Genomic DNA, 18,453 nt, shown 5'->3' with positions numbered 1-18,453 from the left:
GCCACTGAACGCTCATTGGACTTTGCGCTCCACTCGCCCGCGCGCAAGACGAGAAGTTCCCCTTGCTTCCTCTGCGCGGCGCTCAAAGCCTATTGGATTGGATTTGACCGCGCTTTCCCACCTGTAAGGTAGGCTGGTGTGCTGAGCCGTTGCTCAGGCCTTGGCAGTTCATTGTAAAGATTACGTCTACTCCGGAACTCTTGGCGCTGCAGTGACAAATGATGCCCCCTTACCCCTGGCCTCCAGCTTCTAGTCCCGAGTCCTCTTCCCCAGTCCCCTCTTCCCAATCCCCAATCCTGAGCAGCCTGGCCATGGGAATCTTAGGTATTCTGCTCCTGAAAACCTTCCCCTCCAAAACCCCCTCAGCACTTTCTATGAAACTCTTACGCATTCATCTCTTTGCACTGAATTAACGGGACAGTGGAGGGGTGGGGGGTGATAGTTTGGAATTTTAAAAATAGGGCAGAGGTGGCTCAGTCGGTTAAGCGTGGAACTTCGGCTCAGGTCATGATCTCACCGCTGGTCGCTTCATGCCCCGCCTCTGGCTCTGTGTTGACAGATCAGGGCCTGGAGCCTGCTTAGAATTGTGTCTCCCTCGCTCTCTGCCCCTCCCCCACTTGCACGCACTCTCCTTCTGTCTCTTTCTCAAAAATAAACATTTAAAAAAAAAATTTGTTTTAATAGGTCAGAAAAGACTTGAACGTGGCCACAAGAGGCCAGTGAAGGGCAGGGGACCACCAGCACAGGAATGGGCCTTGTGTAAAAGGCCCATGCTGACCCAAGGGAGGGCCTGGGTGAGGGGTGCTGGATATGGTTAAGATAAAAAGCCAAGGCTTTTCCCTAGGATGGATGGGAAGGGTGCAGCCTGGCACAACCCCAGGTCACTGGAACTCTCCCGCACATGTGGGGACACAGCCAAGGCCCCTCCTGTCAGAAGTCTGAGGTCTGGAGTCTAGAGCGGGAGACCAAGGTTAGCTGGGTCCTCTGAGAAGGCATCTCTGGTCCCCTTGACACCAGGACTTCAGATATACTCTGTTCCAACAGGCTGAGTGAACAGATGATGGGCAAAGGGGTTTCTACCACAGGGTCCAGCACAGAACCTGTAAGGATTAGGCACCGAATAAACACGAGTTTTCTCGTCCCTTCCTTAACTACTTGAAGCCAATTTATAAACATGCAGCAGAAGCCAAAAGAGAAAAAAACAAAAAAACAAAACACCCCAAAATGAAGAAACACCACACCGATACTTAAAAATACAAATAAAGACGTACAAATAAATGTATACTATATTTAAACAGCAGTAACACTTCTCATTCTTAGTTCATCTTCTCGGCACAATGTGCAGCAGCAGGTAGGAAGATCTCTCCAAGGTTGCTCCAAAGCCCATGGGAGTGAATGTTCCGGTAGACCTGGGGCTCTGCTGATGGGGGCCGGGCCACGTGGGGACAATGGTGGCACCAGGCCCGGTCACCTCTGTACCACTCATTAGTGGTCTGGTTGGTGGCAGCCAGGTACAAAGTGAAGCACAGGTAGCCCCCCAGGAGGAAGCTCAGCATCACAACAAAACCCAGCGTGAAGACGATCCTTGGCAAGGTCAGGAACAGGTACTGGGGGCAGAGAAGGAACAGCACGTTAGGCAGCCATGCTGTGACACAAGTAAGGGCCAGCACCCACCAGCCCTGGCCTCGTCTGCAGACACGTGACAGCTGCCGCCCCAGCTCACCCACCTGTACACACACCTGACCCACTGAACACAAAACAGAACCATAAATGGCTCTGACAAACAGCCCCGGAAGCAGTCCTAGCATGCAGGAGTTTACTATGGGATACATGGAATGTGCACACCGAAGGAAAAGGAAAAGGATACTAGGAGATGTGACTATGCCAGTCAGCTACTTGTAAAACAAAGAAATAAATACACATCTTCTTTCATGCATCACAATATAAATCCAGACGGACACAGGAGACCAATCTCTCTCTCAACACAATATGGCCAAAGAAACACACGTACGAGAGTATTCACTGTAGTGATTTTCACAGCCCCTCTTCCGAAAAGAGGAAGTCCAGTCGTGAGAAAGAGTAAAATCTTGGGGTAATGATACTATGGTATAATAAGGAGCCGGTACAAACGAGGCCAATTTTTACATACTGATTCGGAAAAGACATTGGCAAAATATTGCCGGATAAGAAAGACAAGAGGCAAGGATCCACATGGGATCATATTCTCGTAAGAAACAAAAACACACTCCATGAAGGTGGGTAATATCGACAACCACAGGAAAAAAGCCTGAATGTACACACCAAACTACAAAAGAGGTGGCCTCTAGGCAGTGAGCTGTTGGGAAGGGCAGGGTATAACCCCCAGTTTTCATTTTTTTTAAAGATGCTTTAAATTTCATGTGCTACCCCCCAGCTTTATTGAGACAGAATTGACATGACATTGTGAAAGTTTAAGGTGCACAACGTCACGTATAGCAAATGATCACAACAAGGTTAGTTGTTTCAACTACAAGTTTGTGCCTTTGAGCCCTTTCCCCCTCTTCTCCCCCTTTTCATCTTAAGCACTTCTGGACTGCTTGAATTTTTAGAAGTTATTTTTTAGAATAAAGAAAATGAATTCTGACAGTGTTCAGTATCTTTGAAAGGCAAGAGTAAGAGAGGCAGGCGCATCAAAACTCTTCACAGGAGGGACCTTCTAACTGAAGTCACAAAGAAAAGAGATTCGATGACAAAGGATGTCTAGATTTTTTTTATAGGATTTTTTTTATACAGGATACACAACAGAAAACAAATACAAGAATGAACTATCATTATTATATGATCTCAAATCTAAAGTAATTCTAGTATAATAAAGGACATAATTCACAAAAAAAGATATACAAATGACTGCCAAACAAGGAAAGTAATCAAAAGTAATAAAGAAATATAATTTTTTAAAAGGGTACAACATGTATTCCTACTAACATAGAAGCACCTGCCACCACTGGGCATCCTCAATGTCCACCCTGACACAACAAAGTGAATACCTGCCAATCACTCTAAGCACAAGGCTTTATTTTATTAATGTTATTTATTTTGACAGAGAGAGAGAGCGAGAGAGAGAGAGAGAGAGCAGATGGAAGAGGGGCAGAGAGAGACAGGGAGAGACAGAATCCCAGGCAGGCTCTGTGCTAGAAGCACAGAGCCCGACGCGGGGCTCGATCTCACGAACCACGAGATCATGACCTAAGACAAAACCAAGAGTTGGACACTCAACCAATAAGCCACCCAGGCGCCCCTAAGCACAAAGGTTTTTTTTTTTTTTTAATTAAAAACATATATATATATTTTAATATTTATTTTTGAGAGAGAGACAGAGAGAGAGAGAGAGACAGAATGTGAGCAGGGGAGGGGCATTGAGAGAGGGAGACACAGAATCCGAAGCAGGTTCCAGCCTCTGAGCTGCCAGCACAGAGCCCGACGTGGGGCTCAAACCCACAAACCGCGAGGTCATGACCTGAGCCGAAGTCAGATGCTTAACCGACTGAGCCACCCAGGAGCCCCACCTAACCACAGTGTTTTAAAAAACAATTTGACGATATATATTAAAATCAAAAGATTTATTTATAAATGTTAATAATCTTTGACTCAGGGCCACCTGGGTGACTCAGTCAGTTAAGCGTCTGACTTCGGTTCAGGTCATGACCTCGCGGTTTGTGGGTTTGAGCCCCACGTCGGGCTCTGTGCTGACAGCTCAGGGGCTGGAGCCTGTTTCGGATTCTGTGTCTCCCTCTCTCTCTCTCTCCCCTCCTCCCCCGCTCATGCTCTGTCTCTCTCTTTCAAAAATAAGTAAATGTTAAAAAAAAATAATAATAATCTTTGACTCAGTACATATACTTTTTGGAAGCTATCCTACAGAAAGTCCTAAATACAAAAACAAAACCACATACACTGATTACCTACCATAAAGGGGAAAATGTACTTCACCAATGGAGAGAGCTGGTGGGCACCACCTTAAGCAACAGATCAAGCTAAGTGTCACTGACCCTGTGTTCCACCTGATGGGATGCAACACGAAATACATACTTCTACCTAGAAAGCATTTTTGCCAAAAACATTTAACCTGAATCTGATCAGGTCTCTAGAACTAACTTCCAGTTCACATTAATATTAAGGAACAGAGAAAAATTAGTTGACACAAGTAGGAAAAAGACAAATTTAGACCAAGGGACATTCTAAAAGACTACTAAACTACTAAATGTCAACTTCATGAAAAAAAGGAGAGGCATTATTTTAGACTATGAGACTAAAAAGATATGACATTCAAATGCAACGTGTTAACTACAAGGTGGATTCTGCTTCAAGGAGGCAAAAGAGCTTTATAAAAGACATATTTGAAACAATGGGGAAATTTAAATATGGACTAGATTATATATTACATATTTACTATATATTCTATATTTATTACATATATTTATTATTACTTTTCCTTGGTGAGATAACAGAATTGTAGTTACGTTGGAGGTTGACATTCTATAAAAATGCATGTTCCAGGGGCATCTAGGCGGCTCAGTCAGTTGAGTGTCTCTTGATTTCAGCTCAGGTTACGATCCCAGGGTCGTGGGATCAAGTTCTGCACTGAGTGTGCAGCCTGCTTAGAATTCTTTCTCTCTGTCTGTCTCTCTCTCCCTCTGCTCCTCTCCCCTGCTCCTGCTCTCTAAAATTTAAAAAAAAAAAAAAAAGAAAAGAAAAGAAAAATTAAAAAGAATAAAAAAAATTTTTTAAATGCGTGTTCAAGTACTTAGGGGTGAAGCAACACAGTGTCTCCAGTTTATGTCTAATAATACAGAAAAATACAAGGGGCACCCAGGTGGCTCAATCAGTTGGGCGATGACTTTGACCCTGGTCATGATCTTGCAGTTCATGGGTTCGAGCCCTGCATCAGGCTCTGTGCTGACAGCTCAGAGACTGGAGCCTGCTTTGGATTCTCTGTCTCCCTCTCTCTCTGCCTATCCCCCCCTCACACTCTGTCCTCTCTCTCTCTCTCAAAATAAATAAATAAACATTAAAAATTGTTAAAAAGGAAAGAAAGAAAAATACACAAAGAACAGATTAAAATGTTAATTTTTAAATCTAGGTGGAAAGTATACAGGTAACTTTTCAGTATGTTTGGACACTTACATAAATGAAAAAAACTGAAACAAAAACTACTCAAGGATAAAACAACAAATCACTACACACCTATCAGAATGGCTAAAATGAAACACAGTGATAACATGAAATGCTGGAAAGAATGCAGAGAAACCAGTCATTCCTCCATCACTGGTGAGAATGTAAAACGGTATATTTTACTCTGGTATATTACTCTGGAAAAGAGTATGGTGGTCCTTTTCAAAACCTAAAATGGACTTATCAACCCGACAATCACAGTGAAGAGGTATCATGCAGGAACTTGTAAATGGGAATGTTCAACACAACGTTATTAGTTAATAGCTAAAACCCAGAAACTACAGAGATGTCCTTCAAAGGCTAAATGGTTAAGCAAAGCGTGGTCCACCCATACTGTGGAATACTATACAGCAGCAAAAAGGAAGGAACCCTAAATACATGCAACCATTTGCATGGATCTCAAGGAAACTGCACTGAGTGAAGAAACCAATCTCTAAAAGATTGGATGTGATTCCATTTATGTAGCAATCATGAAATAACATACTAGTAGAGATGGAGAACAGAGTAGCAGTGGCAGGTATGCAGGATGAGGCTGTGGCTATAAGGAGTAACACGAGGGAGTCTGTGGTGATGGACACAACATGCGGACTATAGTGGTGGTTATGCAGGCACACACATGCGACAGATTACACAGATCCACACAGACACACACACAACACCAATGAACACATATGTAACTGGTGAAATCTGAATCAGCTCTGTGGATTGTGCCAATGTCAACTGCTTGGTTTTGGCATTGGGCTGTGGTTGCCTAGGGATGCTGGCATGGGGGGAGGGGCTGGCAGTGGGGGGCAGGCTTAAGAGCACATAGGCTTCCTGTAGGTTTCTTTGTAACCTCCTGTAAATCACAGTTATTTCAAAATAAATTTAAAAAAATACTAGCTTTTACTGTGCATTTTATCATATTAAGACAGTCTCCTTCCATTTCTATTTTCTGAGTGCTTTTATTAGAATGGGTGTTGAATTTTGTGAAACACTTTTCAGTATCAAGAGAAATAACCATGTGGGCCATCTAGGTGGCTCAGCTGGTTAAGTGTCTTGACTTCAGCTCAGGTCATGATCTCATGGTTCATGAGTTTGAGCCCTACATCAGGCTCTGTGCTGACAGCTCGGAGCCTGGAGCCTGCTTCGGATTCTATGTCTCCCTCTCTCTCTGCCCCTCCCCAACTCACGCTGTATGTCTCTCCCTCTCAACTATAAATAAACATTTAAAAAAAAGAGAGACAGGGAAATGACCGTGCTATTGTTCTTTATATTTAATAATGCCGAATAAAATACTAATCAATTTCCTAACATTGAACCAACCTTGCATTTATGGAATACATTCCACTTTTTCATTTTCTTTGAACAAAAGGAAAAAAAAACCAAGAAGAATTAACCAGTCACCTAAAACAGTGACTGCTCACAAGCTACTTCCCATAAATGCAGTAGAAATCTTTTGGCCATCAAATGAGTTTTTATAAGAACCCTACATTATTGTAAATTAATTTTTGACAAAGTGCCAAAACAATTCAATGAGCAAAAAACAGTCTTCTCAAAAAAAAGATGCTGGGACAACTGGATACGCGCATACTAAAAGTATGAAGTTGGAACCCTACCCTACGGCATGTGCAAAACTTAACTCAAAATGACCACAGGCCTAACCTGTAAGAGCTAAAACTACAAAAACACTTAGAAGAATATGTAAGTGTAAATAAATCTTCATGACCTTGGATTAGGCGATGGATTCCTACATATGACACCAAAAAGCACAAGCAATAAAAGAAAAAAATCAACTTAAAATCAAAATGTAAAACTTTTGTATTTCAGAGAAAACTATCAAAAACACGAAGACAACCCATAGAATCGGAGAAATCATTGCAAATCGTATATCTGATAAGAGTCAAGTGTACAGAATATAAAAAGGATTCTTACAACACAAGAATGAAAGACAACTCAATTTAAAGATGAGCCTCTCAGGGCGCCTGGGTGGCTCAGTTAATTGGACATCAGACTTCAGCTCAGGTCATGGTCCCACTGCTTGTGAGTTTGGGCCCCGCATCGGGTTCTGTGCTGACGGCTTGCAGCTTGGAGCCTGGAGCCTGCTTTGGATTCTGTCTCCGTCTCTCTGCCCCTCCCCAACTCAAGCTCTGTCTCTCTGTCTCTCTGTCTCTAATATGAAAAAAAAAATAAAAAAAAAAAGATGAGCGTCTCCTCTAAATCTTCTTGTCCAAAGAAGATATACAAATGGCCAATAAGCACACACAAAGTTGCTCAACATCGTGAAGTCATCAGGGAAATGCAAATCAAACTGCAGTAAGGTATCGCTTCATGCCTGTGACGAGGGCTATGATCAAAAAGACAAGTAATAACAAGTGTAGGCGAGGATGTATGAAGGTGGAACCCTCACACGTTGCTGGTGGAAATGTAAAATGGTCAAGATACTTTGAAAACAGGCTGGCAGTTCCTCAAATGATTACAAACAGAGCTACCATATGATCCAGCAATTCTACTCCTGGGTGGATCTCAAGAGACATGAAAACACAAAAACTTGTACACAGATGTTCAAAGCAGCATTATTCAAAAATAACCAAAAAGTGAAAACACTCAAATGTCCATAACTGATACATAAATAAAATGTGGTATGTCCACACAATGGAGTATTATTCAGCCATAAAAAGGAGTGGAATACTGATTCATGCAACAACATGGATGAACCATGGACACACCATGCTAAAGAAGCCAGCCCAAAAGGCAGACTGTGTGTTATGTGAAATGTCCAGAAAAGACAACTCCATAAAGAGAGAAGGCAGATTAGTGGTTGCCAGGGGCCGGGGAAGAGGACAAAAAGGAATGACTTCTAATAGGTAAGAGTTTCTTTTTGGGGTGATGCAACGTTCTGAAATTAGATGGTGGTGGTCGTTACACAACTCTGAACCACTGCACTATATAGTTTAAAAGGATGAATTTTGGGGCACCTGGTGGCTCAGCTGATGGTGCGTCTGGCTCTTGATTTCAGCTCAGGTCACGATCTCACTGTTCATGAGATCAAGCCCCATGTTGGGCTCTGTGCTGACAGCACTGAGCCTGCTTGGGATTCTCTCTCTCCCTCTCTCTTTGCCCCTCCACTGCTTGTGCTCTCTCTCTCTCTTAAAATAAATAAACATGAAAAATAAGATAAAATTAAAATAAAAAAATAAAATAAAATAAAACAAAACAAAATAATGAATTTTAGGGGCACCTGGCTGGCTCCATTGGAAGAGCAAGCAACTCTTGATATCAGGGTTGTGAGTTCAAGCCCCACACTGGGCATAGAGATTACTTAAAAAAACAAACAAACAAAAAAAACCCCTTAAAACAAAAAGGACAAATTTTACAGTATATGTACTATTATCAACTAAAAAAATTATATATTCTTTTTTTTTTTTAATTTTTTAAGTTTATTATTTTGAGAAAGAGACAGAGCAGGGGAGGAAGTGGGGGGCGGGGAGAGGGAGAATTCCAAGCAGGCTCCACGACAGTGCAGAGCCTGATGCTGGACTTGAACTCACAAATTGTGAGATTATGACCTGAGTGGGAACCAAGAGTCAGACGCTTAACCAACTGAGCCACCTGGGCACCCCATGTTCATTTTTTAAAAAGGAATGGCTTCATCTCTTGACTGGGAAAATAAATATCCTTTTTCCAATGTTGAATCCTAAAGTCAGAAACGTACATCCCACAACATAACTCCGTGAATATTAATTACCTGAATAAGAAAGACAATGTCAATAACCTGCAAGTGTCCAAGGTCATCAACGTAAGTCTCCAGATACAAGTCCGACACCACCACCAACTGGACCAGAAACACGGTGCTCACAACGGCCATGGTGGCAGCTGAGGCTGTCAACGTCAAGAGGTAGATGAGGAAGTACCTGGCGTTCCAGGCCCCGATACAGTTGTTCACCCAAACACAGTGATGGTCAAAACGGTGCACACACCTGTTACACACACCTGCACAGAAAAGGGAAAATCACAGCCCTGAGTTAGTCCTTGAAGAAACAGGAGACCATGCACACCTTTGAAATTTTTACAAACTGACTCCTGGCAGATGTTGGAGGAAATGGCGACTGCCATCACCAGGCTATTAGAAGTGCAGGGTCTAGTACAGTAGCTGCGAGCCACAGAGGGGTACTGAGCACTTAAAATGTGGCCATGAGGAAAACCTGAAAGAATACTGTTTATTTTGCTAAATTTAGAGTTGTTTTTCCATTTATGCAATGCTCCTTTAAGTTCAATATCAGCAATGCTGAGGTGACATAAGGGTTAGTGAATTTACTTAACTTGCACAGACTTAACTTTGAAACTGATGTTTTTTTTTTTTAATGTTTACTTTATTTTTGAGACAGAGAGAAGGAATGTGAGTGGAGGAGGGGCAGAGAGAGAGGGAGACACAGAATCTGAAGCAGGCTCCAGGTACTGAGCTGTCAGCACAGAGCCTGACACGGGGCCCAAACTCACGAACTGTGAGATCATGACCTGAGCCAAAGTCAGACACTTAACCGACTGAGCCATCCAGATGCCCCAAACCAATGCCTTGAAGTCAAATTAATTCTTCTTATAGAGATGAATCATTACGTGACTATTAAAGGAAAATGATTATGTTATGGAAAAAACTTGTAAGAATTTCTAGAGTAACTTGGGTACGTGAATCTGCTCTTCCAACTGCAAATTTTATGAAATCTAAATAAAGGTCAAGAATTTCCTATGAAAATTTATTGTCTCAATTGAGATGTGCTGTAAATGGAAAATATATACCAAATTTCAAAGACTTAGTATGAAAAGGAGAATATAAACTAACCATGAATGATTTTTACAACTGACTACATGTTAAAATGGTGTTTTAGGGGCACCTGGGTGGCTCAGTGAGTTGAGCGTCTGACTCCTGATTTCATCTCAGGTCATGATCTCACAGTTCGTGAGCTCAAGCTCCACAGTGGGCTCTGTGCTGCCAATGTGAAGCCTGCTTGGGATTCTCTCTCTCCCTCTCTGCTCCTCCCCCGTTCACTCTCTCGCTCAAAATAAATAAACTTAAAAAAAAAAGCTCTTACATAAACCATGATATTTTAAATAGGTTACGTTAAATAAATACATAATTAAATTTAACGTTGCCTCATCTTACTTTTGTAATGTGGCTACTAGGAAATTTAAATCACACATGTAGCTCACATTATATTTTTTGGGCAGCACTAGTCTAGAATCTTGGCTACTCCCCAGAAGAGTAGGCTCTGCCAGCACTGAAATCTGCAAACACAGCATCCCACAGAAGTCCTGTTGGGCAACACGCCCCGCCGCGTAGCACAGGATGGGCTGTTATGCCTGGGGCTGAGTTGCCCACTATGTAAGAATATCGAGACCTTACCTCCAGTCATCTGAAGGAACCACTATCTGGCCTCTACAAGCAGAGGCTGCCCATGCCTGGGAGACAAATGGCCTTGCTTTAGATTTCTGGAACCTTCCCTTACTGACAAAGCCCACGTCTGTTGTACAAAGGTAGAGAGGGAGCAACCAAAGCCAAACTTACGGCAGTGCTTGGATCGCGCTGGTTTCCTCACATTGCAAGTGAAGCACTTCGTATTCTTTGGGAACATCACTTCATCGAATTCATAAACTTGAAGTAACGAGAACTCGTTTGCTTTTGTTATAGTGCCTGAAAAAAGGACAAATGTCAGTTTTGAGCAATATGGTAGACTGGACATTCACAAAATCTGTCCTGACAAAGTGCAACTAAAACTTATGTATTTAATATTCTAAATAACTCACTTTAAATAAAGCTTTGGGGCACCTGAGTGGCTCAGTCGGTTAAGCACCCGACTTTTGATTTCAGCTCAGGTCATGATCTCACAGTTCGTGGATTGTGGACAGTGGGATCGTGGATCCCACTGTGGAGCTCTGCATTGACAGGGTGGAGCCTGCTTGGGATTCTCTTTCTCCCTCTCTCTCTGCCCATCCTCTGCTCGCTCTCTCTCACGATAAATAAACTTAAATTTTTTTTAAATAAATGGCTTTATTGAGATACAACTCACAAGCCCAATTCGCCAATTTAAAGTGCACAATTCAACATATTTTAGTACATTCACAGAGTTATGCAACCATCACCACAACCAATTTTAGAATGTTTTTATCACTTCAAAAAGAAACCCGTTAGCAGCCACTCCACATTTGTCTCTAATCCCAGCCCCTGGCAATCACTAATCTACTTTCTGTCTCTATGCATTTGCCTTTTTTGGATATTTCATATGAATGGAATCATACAATTGTGGTCTTTTTGTATCTGGCTTCTTTTTTTTTTTTTAAGTTTTATTTTATTTATCTTGCAACAGAGAGTGCATGCGCACACATATGCAGGGGAGGGGAAGAGACAGAGAGAGAGAGAGGGAGAGAGAGAATCCTAGGCAGGCTCCACACTGTCAGCGCAGAGTGCCACGCGGGGCTCGAACTCACGAACTGTGAGATCATGACCTGAGCTGAAATCAAGAGTCAGACCTTAACCGTCTGAGCCACCCTGGCGCCCCTCTGGCTTCTTTCATTTAGCACAGTTTTTCAAGGTTCATCTATGTTCTAACACATGTCACTCCCTCATTCCTTCCTGTTGCTGAATACTGTCCCATCGAATAGGCACACCGCAGTTTACCTGTTCATCAGCTGTCGGACCCTTGGTGCTTCAAGGATAGAAAGGCTTAAAGGGAAAGGCATGGAGGGGCGCCTGGGAGGCTCAGTCAGTTAAACATCCAATTTCAGCTCAGGTCATGATCTCCCAGTCCATGAGTTTGAGCCCCGCCTCGGGCTCTGTGCGGACAGCTCAGAGGCTGGAGCCTGCTTCGGATTCTGTGTCTCCCTCTCTCTCTGCCCCTCCCCCGCTCATGCTCTGTCTCTCTCTGTCTCTCTCAAAAATAAATAAACATTTAAAAAAAAAAAGTAAAGACATGGAAAAAAGATACCAAGCAAATATCAATCCAAAAAAGTGTAATAATGTTAACATCACACAAAAGAGAACTGAAAGCAAAGAGCGTTACTAGTGACAAAGAGGCTAATTATACTTTGAAAAAAGATTCAATGGAAAGAGAATACCAATTCTTAACTTGAATGCATATAATACAAACATACACATAACCATGATATACGTATACACATAACCATGATATACGTATACACACACACTATAAGTAAATAAGTAAAGCAAAAATTGCAAGGAGAAATCTCAAATCTACCATCAGAATGAGATAACATGCCTCTCTCGATAATTGATCACACAAAAATATTAGTATGAATATAAAAGACTTGAACATAATTTAAAAACTTGATCTAATGGACTTATATGCTGTCTGTGCCTAAGAACAAGAAAACATACTCTTCCAAGCACACACAGATCATTTACAAAAACAACACGTGACCGCCATAATGCAAATTATCAATAACATGTTTAAAAGAAACTGTGTCATAGGGATCACAAACTCTCTATATAACACAATTATTAGTGAAGAGATCAAAAAATAAACTAAAAGAGTATATGGAAAATTTTAAGCTGTTCTAAATAACCCACAGGTCAAAGAAGAAATAACTTAGAAAACAATCACAACCGAAAGATCATGAGACCACTATGTATCAACTCTTTTGAAAAGTCCTCAGAGGGATCACTGGTCTGTAGCATGGTAAGACTGAGGCCTGCTGGTCTCTGTAGTGAGAGCCTCAACTTACCAGGGTTGCTTACGCAGCTGAGCGTGAAAAACACCAGGTTTATAACCAGCAGCAGGTAGGGCAGGAGAAGGTAATGCAGGGAGAACCCCAGCTCCTGACAGTAGCCAAATACTTCCCAGGTGTATTCAGCATAAACCATCCCTTGCAAAAGGAGGTGCAGCATAATGAAGGTGTGGTTTCTGAAAGGAAGTAGACACGTGGCTAGTTTTACAGGGCCTTGTCCATGAAGAAACCGTGTAATACTAAAGTTAACCCGGGGCCAACCACTTCCTTTGGGCTTGGGATAACAGCAAGAATTACATAACAATGCGACACAGTTCTCACAGTGCCTAGCAATAGCAAGCATTCAATATTTGTTATCCATTACGATTATCATCTTTGCTGGGAAGTGAGGTATCAGGATAGATTTCTTTTTACAGAAATGCATGTCAACATATCCCCACTGTTTAAATATTTCTGTCAAAACTCCAGAAATAAAAGGCAGGTTATTTATGAGCAGAGGTCCTGAACCAGGACTCTTGATCCTTCCAGCCTCCTTCCCCATACCACAGCTGGAAACCAACAAGAAACTTCCTGAAGCTACAGGACAGCAACAGTTAGCAATCAAAACAGAAGAGAAGATAGTATGTAATCTGTGAAATATAAATACCGTGTGTGGAAGAGGTAATGAAGCACTTTTCGCATAGCTCTCTGAAGGCATTCTGGAATTATACAGGAAATTACCTAAAATAAAAGGATTCAGTTTCATTTCTCACCCCCCCCCCCACTCCCAAACAAATTAGATGCTTCCCGGTCAGCCATCAATACTGGTGATCTTGTGTTTCTGCACATGGGCAGAGAAGAGATTTAAGAGAGAATAAAAAGGAGGGCTTCACTCAGCTGGTCTGCCTTTGATGCCAGCTCCTCCTTTTTCACCCCAGCACCAAAGAAAGCACCATGTCGGGGTCTTCAGGCAAAAGGAGGTGAGCAGAGGGACTGGACTAGGTAATGCCAATGTGAATTCCACTCCCTTCCCTGCCTTGGGTTCAATCTCAGATTCCAGAGTCCACACCTGCAGTCACTGGGCATTAGCCCAGGTCCCTCCCAAGTGAATCCCCTTGCCAAAGGCCACTGACCCCAACTTTGCTCACTTGGATTCCTGAAGGAGTGTGGGCAGCTGATGCTCAGCTCTCTCCTCATACAGCCCCCAGTTCCACTCATCAGACCCCTCCAGGCAGACATTGCTCACATCCATGCCCAATCACGGGCATCAAATCCAGAGAAAAACAGCCAACCTCGAGAATGTGATCTTCTCTCAAAGCAACATCACAAGGTTACTTCAAAAGTAACAAAAAACAAAACCCACAAAAAAAAAAACAAAAAAACCCCACAGACTTTCAGATACACCATAACTGCCATAAATGAAAGAAGTGAACAAATGAATAAAAATGACATCTGTGTTTTGTTCCATCAGGGAACCGGTGAGCCTTTTAGATGTGGTAGTCACAATCCAGTGGTCTCCAAGCATCGTGGTTACCTGGGCTCCTCCTCTGACCAGGCCTCTCAGGTAATGGGTTTTTGAGCAGATGCATATCGTAACCACACCCATCAGCACCAGAGCCAGGTAGAACAAGAAGAGAACCAGGAAGTCCATCCTGGGGCTACAAAGAAACAGAAAAAGTGTGACTACAACTGAGGGATAAAACCTGTGGTGCACATTCTCAGACACCAACTCCCTAAACAGAATTCATCAGCCCTTGAGCACACACTGCCTCGCACTAGGGCCTCCCAGATGGTCCTGAGTTCTTCCGCTTAGGGAGTTTTCTAATCAAACCACTGTGATGTCTTTAGGGCACCTCCCGCCTGCAAATTCCAAAATAAAACGGGGGGGGGGGGGGAGATATGCCAAATGCATACACCTTCCCTCCCACCAGCAACAAATCATCTTTGTACTTCCTTAAACACTCACATAGACATTGATACAGAATGTACCCAAAATAATCTGCTGACAACGTTACTGGAACAAGCAAACCCCAGAGGCAGTCAGGGACCCACTCCCACAGCAATCAGGGATCACCCACAGGGGCCAGAGTCAACACACAGGTCTGTATTAACTGGAAATGGTTATTTTGGGTCTTAGCAAGTATGATTTGGAGCTGGACTTCCAACTGAGATCAGCAAACTACAAACTATTCACGAGGTAAGCCAGAGGAAACAAAGAGCAGCAATTCTCACGTGATTCAGGGTCCCCAGCCTACATATTTCTGGTTTGGATCATTTTCAATCGGCAGCTCGGGCATTCCTCCTCCCAACATTCACGGAGAATCCAAACGGCATCCCGTCCTGTGCAGCGGCGCGCGCCGGGTGCAACAGGTGGCACTCAGAGCTGCCGGGGGCATGGTTCTAGAAGGCTGGATCTGGCTGCAGAGACATCGATAAAACACTCACATAATAAAACAGGGTGGGAGTCAGGAGCGGCAGAAATTGTGGAAAATAATTTGAAAGTCGGGGGATATTGTGTTACCTACCGCAGGGTGAACGGGGTTATACGACTTCAGGAGGAAAAGCTTAATTGGGAAGAATAAGGCAGGAGCCTTGGATCCCCGTTCCTATCCCTAATCCCTGAGGTGCCCACGCTGCCCACCGAACAGAAAGGCTTTCCCAGGCTACGGTCCCGGCGGGCGGACGAGGCCAGAGCTTTCCCCGGGGGCCGGAACCCTGGGTGGGGGGCGGGGTGCAGAAGGCTCGGCGGGCATACGGTGGGTGCCTGAGCACCCGGCGGGGCGGAAAGGCGGGTCAGCCTGGGTGTCAAAAAACCCCTGAGAGGCGGCCTTAGCGCCTGGATCGGCCAACCGCCAGCCGTACCAAGCCGGCGCCGTCAGGGCGCCTCTCTAGACTTCCGTCGGACCTGTGACGTTAGCACGCGACGCTCGCCGCCAGGCCGACTTCCGGCGGAAGTCCGTGCGGACGGCAGCTGGAGGCGGGGCCTGCCGCTCGCGAAAGAGCTGTCCCTGGTGTCCCTAGCTGCGCACCTGGGCTCCTCCAGAAGGTGGTCGTGTCTTGGGGCCGGAAGGTCGAACTTTGGGACGCTGTTGCCAGAAATCTTCCTAAACGACGGTCCTAAGCTAGCGCGGGCGAGAACGCCGGTGCTGTGAAGCGGCCCGAGCCGCCTGGCGGCTTCGGTAGAACCAAGCCAAGCAGGGGCTCCGGCTGGCCCGTGGCAGGCACCCTTAGGGGCTCCTGTACTGAGTCTTCGAGAAGGGCAGGATTTGCTTTTTTGCTTTCTGCCAGCCACGCCGTTGGGCTCTGTCCGAACTGTTCCAGTGTCTTTGCGCCTGCTGTCTCAGAACAGCTCTGAACATGCTGCCCCTGGGAACAATGACAATTGCTTGACTCCAAACCTGGAGGATAAGAACTAAGGCTGTTTAATGACAGTTGAACCTGGGGTGAGAAGAGCTGCTTCCAAACATAGCATGGAGAAGTCTCCCGTGGAGCGTTCCTTTGCCGAACGCCTCTGAATCCGCTGGGACCAGTCTATTCTTGATGCCTCTGAAAAATCAGTCAGGCCTGTCTTCCCTTTGAAGGGAAATGTCTGATCTCCAAACACTGGCTTTAAAGCTCTTCTCTTTTTCTGTCTTTGCTACCTACCCCAGCTTCTTGATTCCTTTTCTTCTTCCTTTTTAAAAAACTTACAAGCTGGGCACCTTCTGGTACATGATGTGCAAGGCCATCATGAACTTGTGGACACAGTATTGAAAAACAAATTCCCCAAATCAGAAGATGTGATGCCTCCCCCCCCACCCCCTCGCCTCGGGGGCGTGGGGACTGTAAGTTATGGATGGAAAGTCATCACTTATCCAGAGTGGGCTGGATTGCATCAGTGTCTCCAGCTGACTCACCTTGCTGCTTAATTCTGAGCTTGTGGTTAAGTATTTTGAGTTAATTTTTCTTTTCTTTTTTTTTTTTTGCTTATAAATGCAAGTTTACTTTTATCCCCATTGATTTTTCTCCAGATGACACTTAACTTTTAATCTTGGTTTGATCACCTTTGTATTTTGAGTTGTCTTTAATTTAAAAAATTTTTTCACAATTAATACTGTGTTCTTGTAAAAGAAACTATACAAAACAAAAACAAAACCCTTCCTTGAACATCACCCCGAAATCCCAATCCCTTGAAAAAATTAACCACTTATTTAGTATATCCTCCCCAAATTCTTTTGTACATTTATTCATAGGGTACCTGGGTACAGCCAATTGACCTGGCTCAGTCAATTAAAAGACTCTTGGTAGCTCAGGTCTTGATCTCAGGGTTGTGAGTTCAAGCCCCATGTTGGGCTCCATGCTGGGCATGAAGCCTACTTAAAAAATAATAATCTTATACATTTATTCATAAGTATTCAACAAATATATATTGAGCACCCAATATATGCCAGGCACTTTTCTAGGCACTGGGAATATAGCAATAAAACAGAAATGTTCCTGTATTTTATAGTTTACATCCTAGTGTATATACACAAATATATAATTTGTTGTTGTTTACAGAAATGGCATCATACATAATGGTACTCTATCTTCCTTTTTGGTTTGGTTTTTTTTTTTTTCAGTCTTGGTGATCTTTCCACATAAATATCTATTATATTGATTTACCTCATTATATGCATTTCATTACAGAGCTGAGCTATAACTCGTTTTCCAGGGTCCCAAATTCCAGTGCCTACAGGGACTATGCAAGTAATAAGTAGAGTGACAAAGTAGAGCAAGTTTATTTTTTTCTAAGCAGAAATATCTGTTTATGCAGACCAAAAGGATTGATAACTTGTTACAGTGTTTCAAGAGTACTTGAAAATCTGGGTTTTTAGAACATAAATATGATTTTTTAAATAAATTAATAATTTATTTTTGAGAGAGAGAGAGCATGATGCACAAGCAGGGTAGGGATAGAGAGAGAGAGAGAGAGAGAGATAAAGGGAAACACCGAATCCAAAGCAGGCTCCAGGCTCTGAGCTGTCAGCACAGAGCCCCATGCGGGGCTTGAACTCTCAGACTGAAATCGTGACCTGAGCTGAAGTCAGACACCTAATCAACTGAGCCACTCAGGTGCCCCCATAAATCTAATTTTTTTAGTGTTGGCAACTAACCTAGGCTTTTAAAACACCATTCAGGCTAAGCAGAACATACCTGCAGGACAAATTTAGCCCAAGGGCCACCAGTTTGCAATATACTGTTCTATTACTAAACATGGAGATTCATGTCAGTTTTTGCTATTACAAACAACGCTACAGTGGAAATACCTGTGTGAGCTTCATTGCACACAACTAGGTGTGTTTTTCTAGGGCAGCTATGTGAAGTAGAATTTCTGGGCCAAAGAATATATAAGCATTTTAATTTTAATAGATGCTGTTAAATTGCTTTTCCACCACAAATGTCTGAATCTCTCTCTCCAAACCCTTGCCAGCATTTAATAGATCAGTTCCTTTAATATTTATCATTCTAATGGATAAAATGAAATTTTATTTATTTGCTCAACAAACATTTATAAAGTGATTCCTG

The 18,453-nt window shown here is 43.2% G+C and overlaps 1 protein-coding gene across 3 annotated transcripts; it reads right to left on the bottom strand.

The window, feature by feature from the left end:
- Positions 1–1,268: 1,268 nt before the first annotated feature.
- ZDHHC4 (zinc finger DHHC-type palmitoyltransferase 4) lies at positions 1,269–15,792 on the bottom strand. 3 transcript variants are annotated; one of them, XM_015080794.3, is made up of 8 exons: positions 15,432–15,792; positions 15,139–15,324; positions 14,441–14,564; positions 13,574–13,647; positions 12,925–13,103; positions 10,751–10,876; positions 8,963–9,180; positions 1,269–1,607 (listed from the first exon to the last, which is right to left on the bottom strand). In XM_015080794.3, exons 3-8 carry the CDS (start codon positions 14,555–14,557, stop codon positions 1,317–1,319), a joined length of 1,005 nt encoding a protein of 334 aa, XP_014936280.1. In that variant the 5' UTR covers positions 14,558–14,564; positions 15,139–15,324; positions 15,432–15,792; the 3' UTR covers positions 1,269–1,316. The 3 variants fall into 3 exon arrangements, with proteins under 3 accessions (XP_014936280.1, XP_014936279.1, XP_014936281.1); XM_015080793.3 differs by having other exon boundaries at positions 8,936–9,180; positions 15,432–15,791; XM_015080795.3 differs by lacking the exons at positions 14,441–14,564; positions 15,139–15,324; positions 15,432–15,792 and adding an exon at positions 14,055–14,209 and having other exon boundaries at positions 8,936–9,180.
- Positions 15,793–18,453: the final 2,661 nt, after the last annotated feature.

This window comes from Acinonyx jubatus, chromosome E3 (assembly GCF_027475565.1).
Source record: "Acinonyx jubatus isolate Ajub_Pintada_27869175 chromosome E3, VMU_Ajub_asm_v1.0, whole genome shotgun sequence".
In the NCBI taxonomy this organism is placed as follows: domain Eukaryota; kingdom Metazoa; phylum Chordata; class Mammalia; order Carnivora; family Felidae; genus Acinonyx; species Acinonyx jubatus.
Note: the sequence above shows the minus strand (reverse complement) of the source record. Positions and strands in the feature narration are given on the sequence as shown.

Excerpts from the sequence above, each read along its gene's own strand:
- ZDHHC4 (XM_015080793.3), bottom strand. The coding sequence starts at position 14,557 with ATGGACTTCCTGGTTCTCTTCTTGTTCTACCTGGCTCTGGTGCTGATG. Across the intron at positions 10,877-12,924 it reads CAGCTGCGTAAGCAACCCTG|GCACTATAACAAAAGCAAAC; the intron begins GTAAGTTGAGGC and ends TCCTTTTTTCAG. Across the intron at positions 9,181-10,750 it reads AGCGCGATCCAAGCACTGCC|GTGTGTGTAACAGGTGTGTG; the intron begins GTAAGTTTGGCT and ends TTTTCTGTGCAG.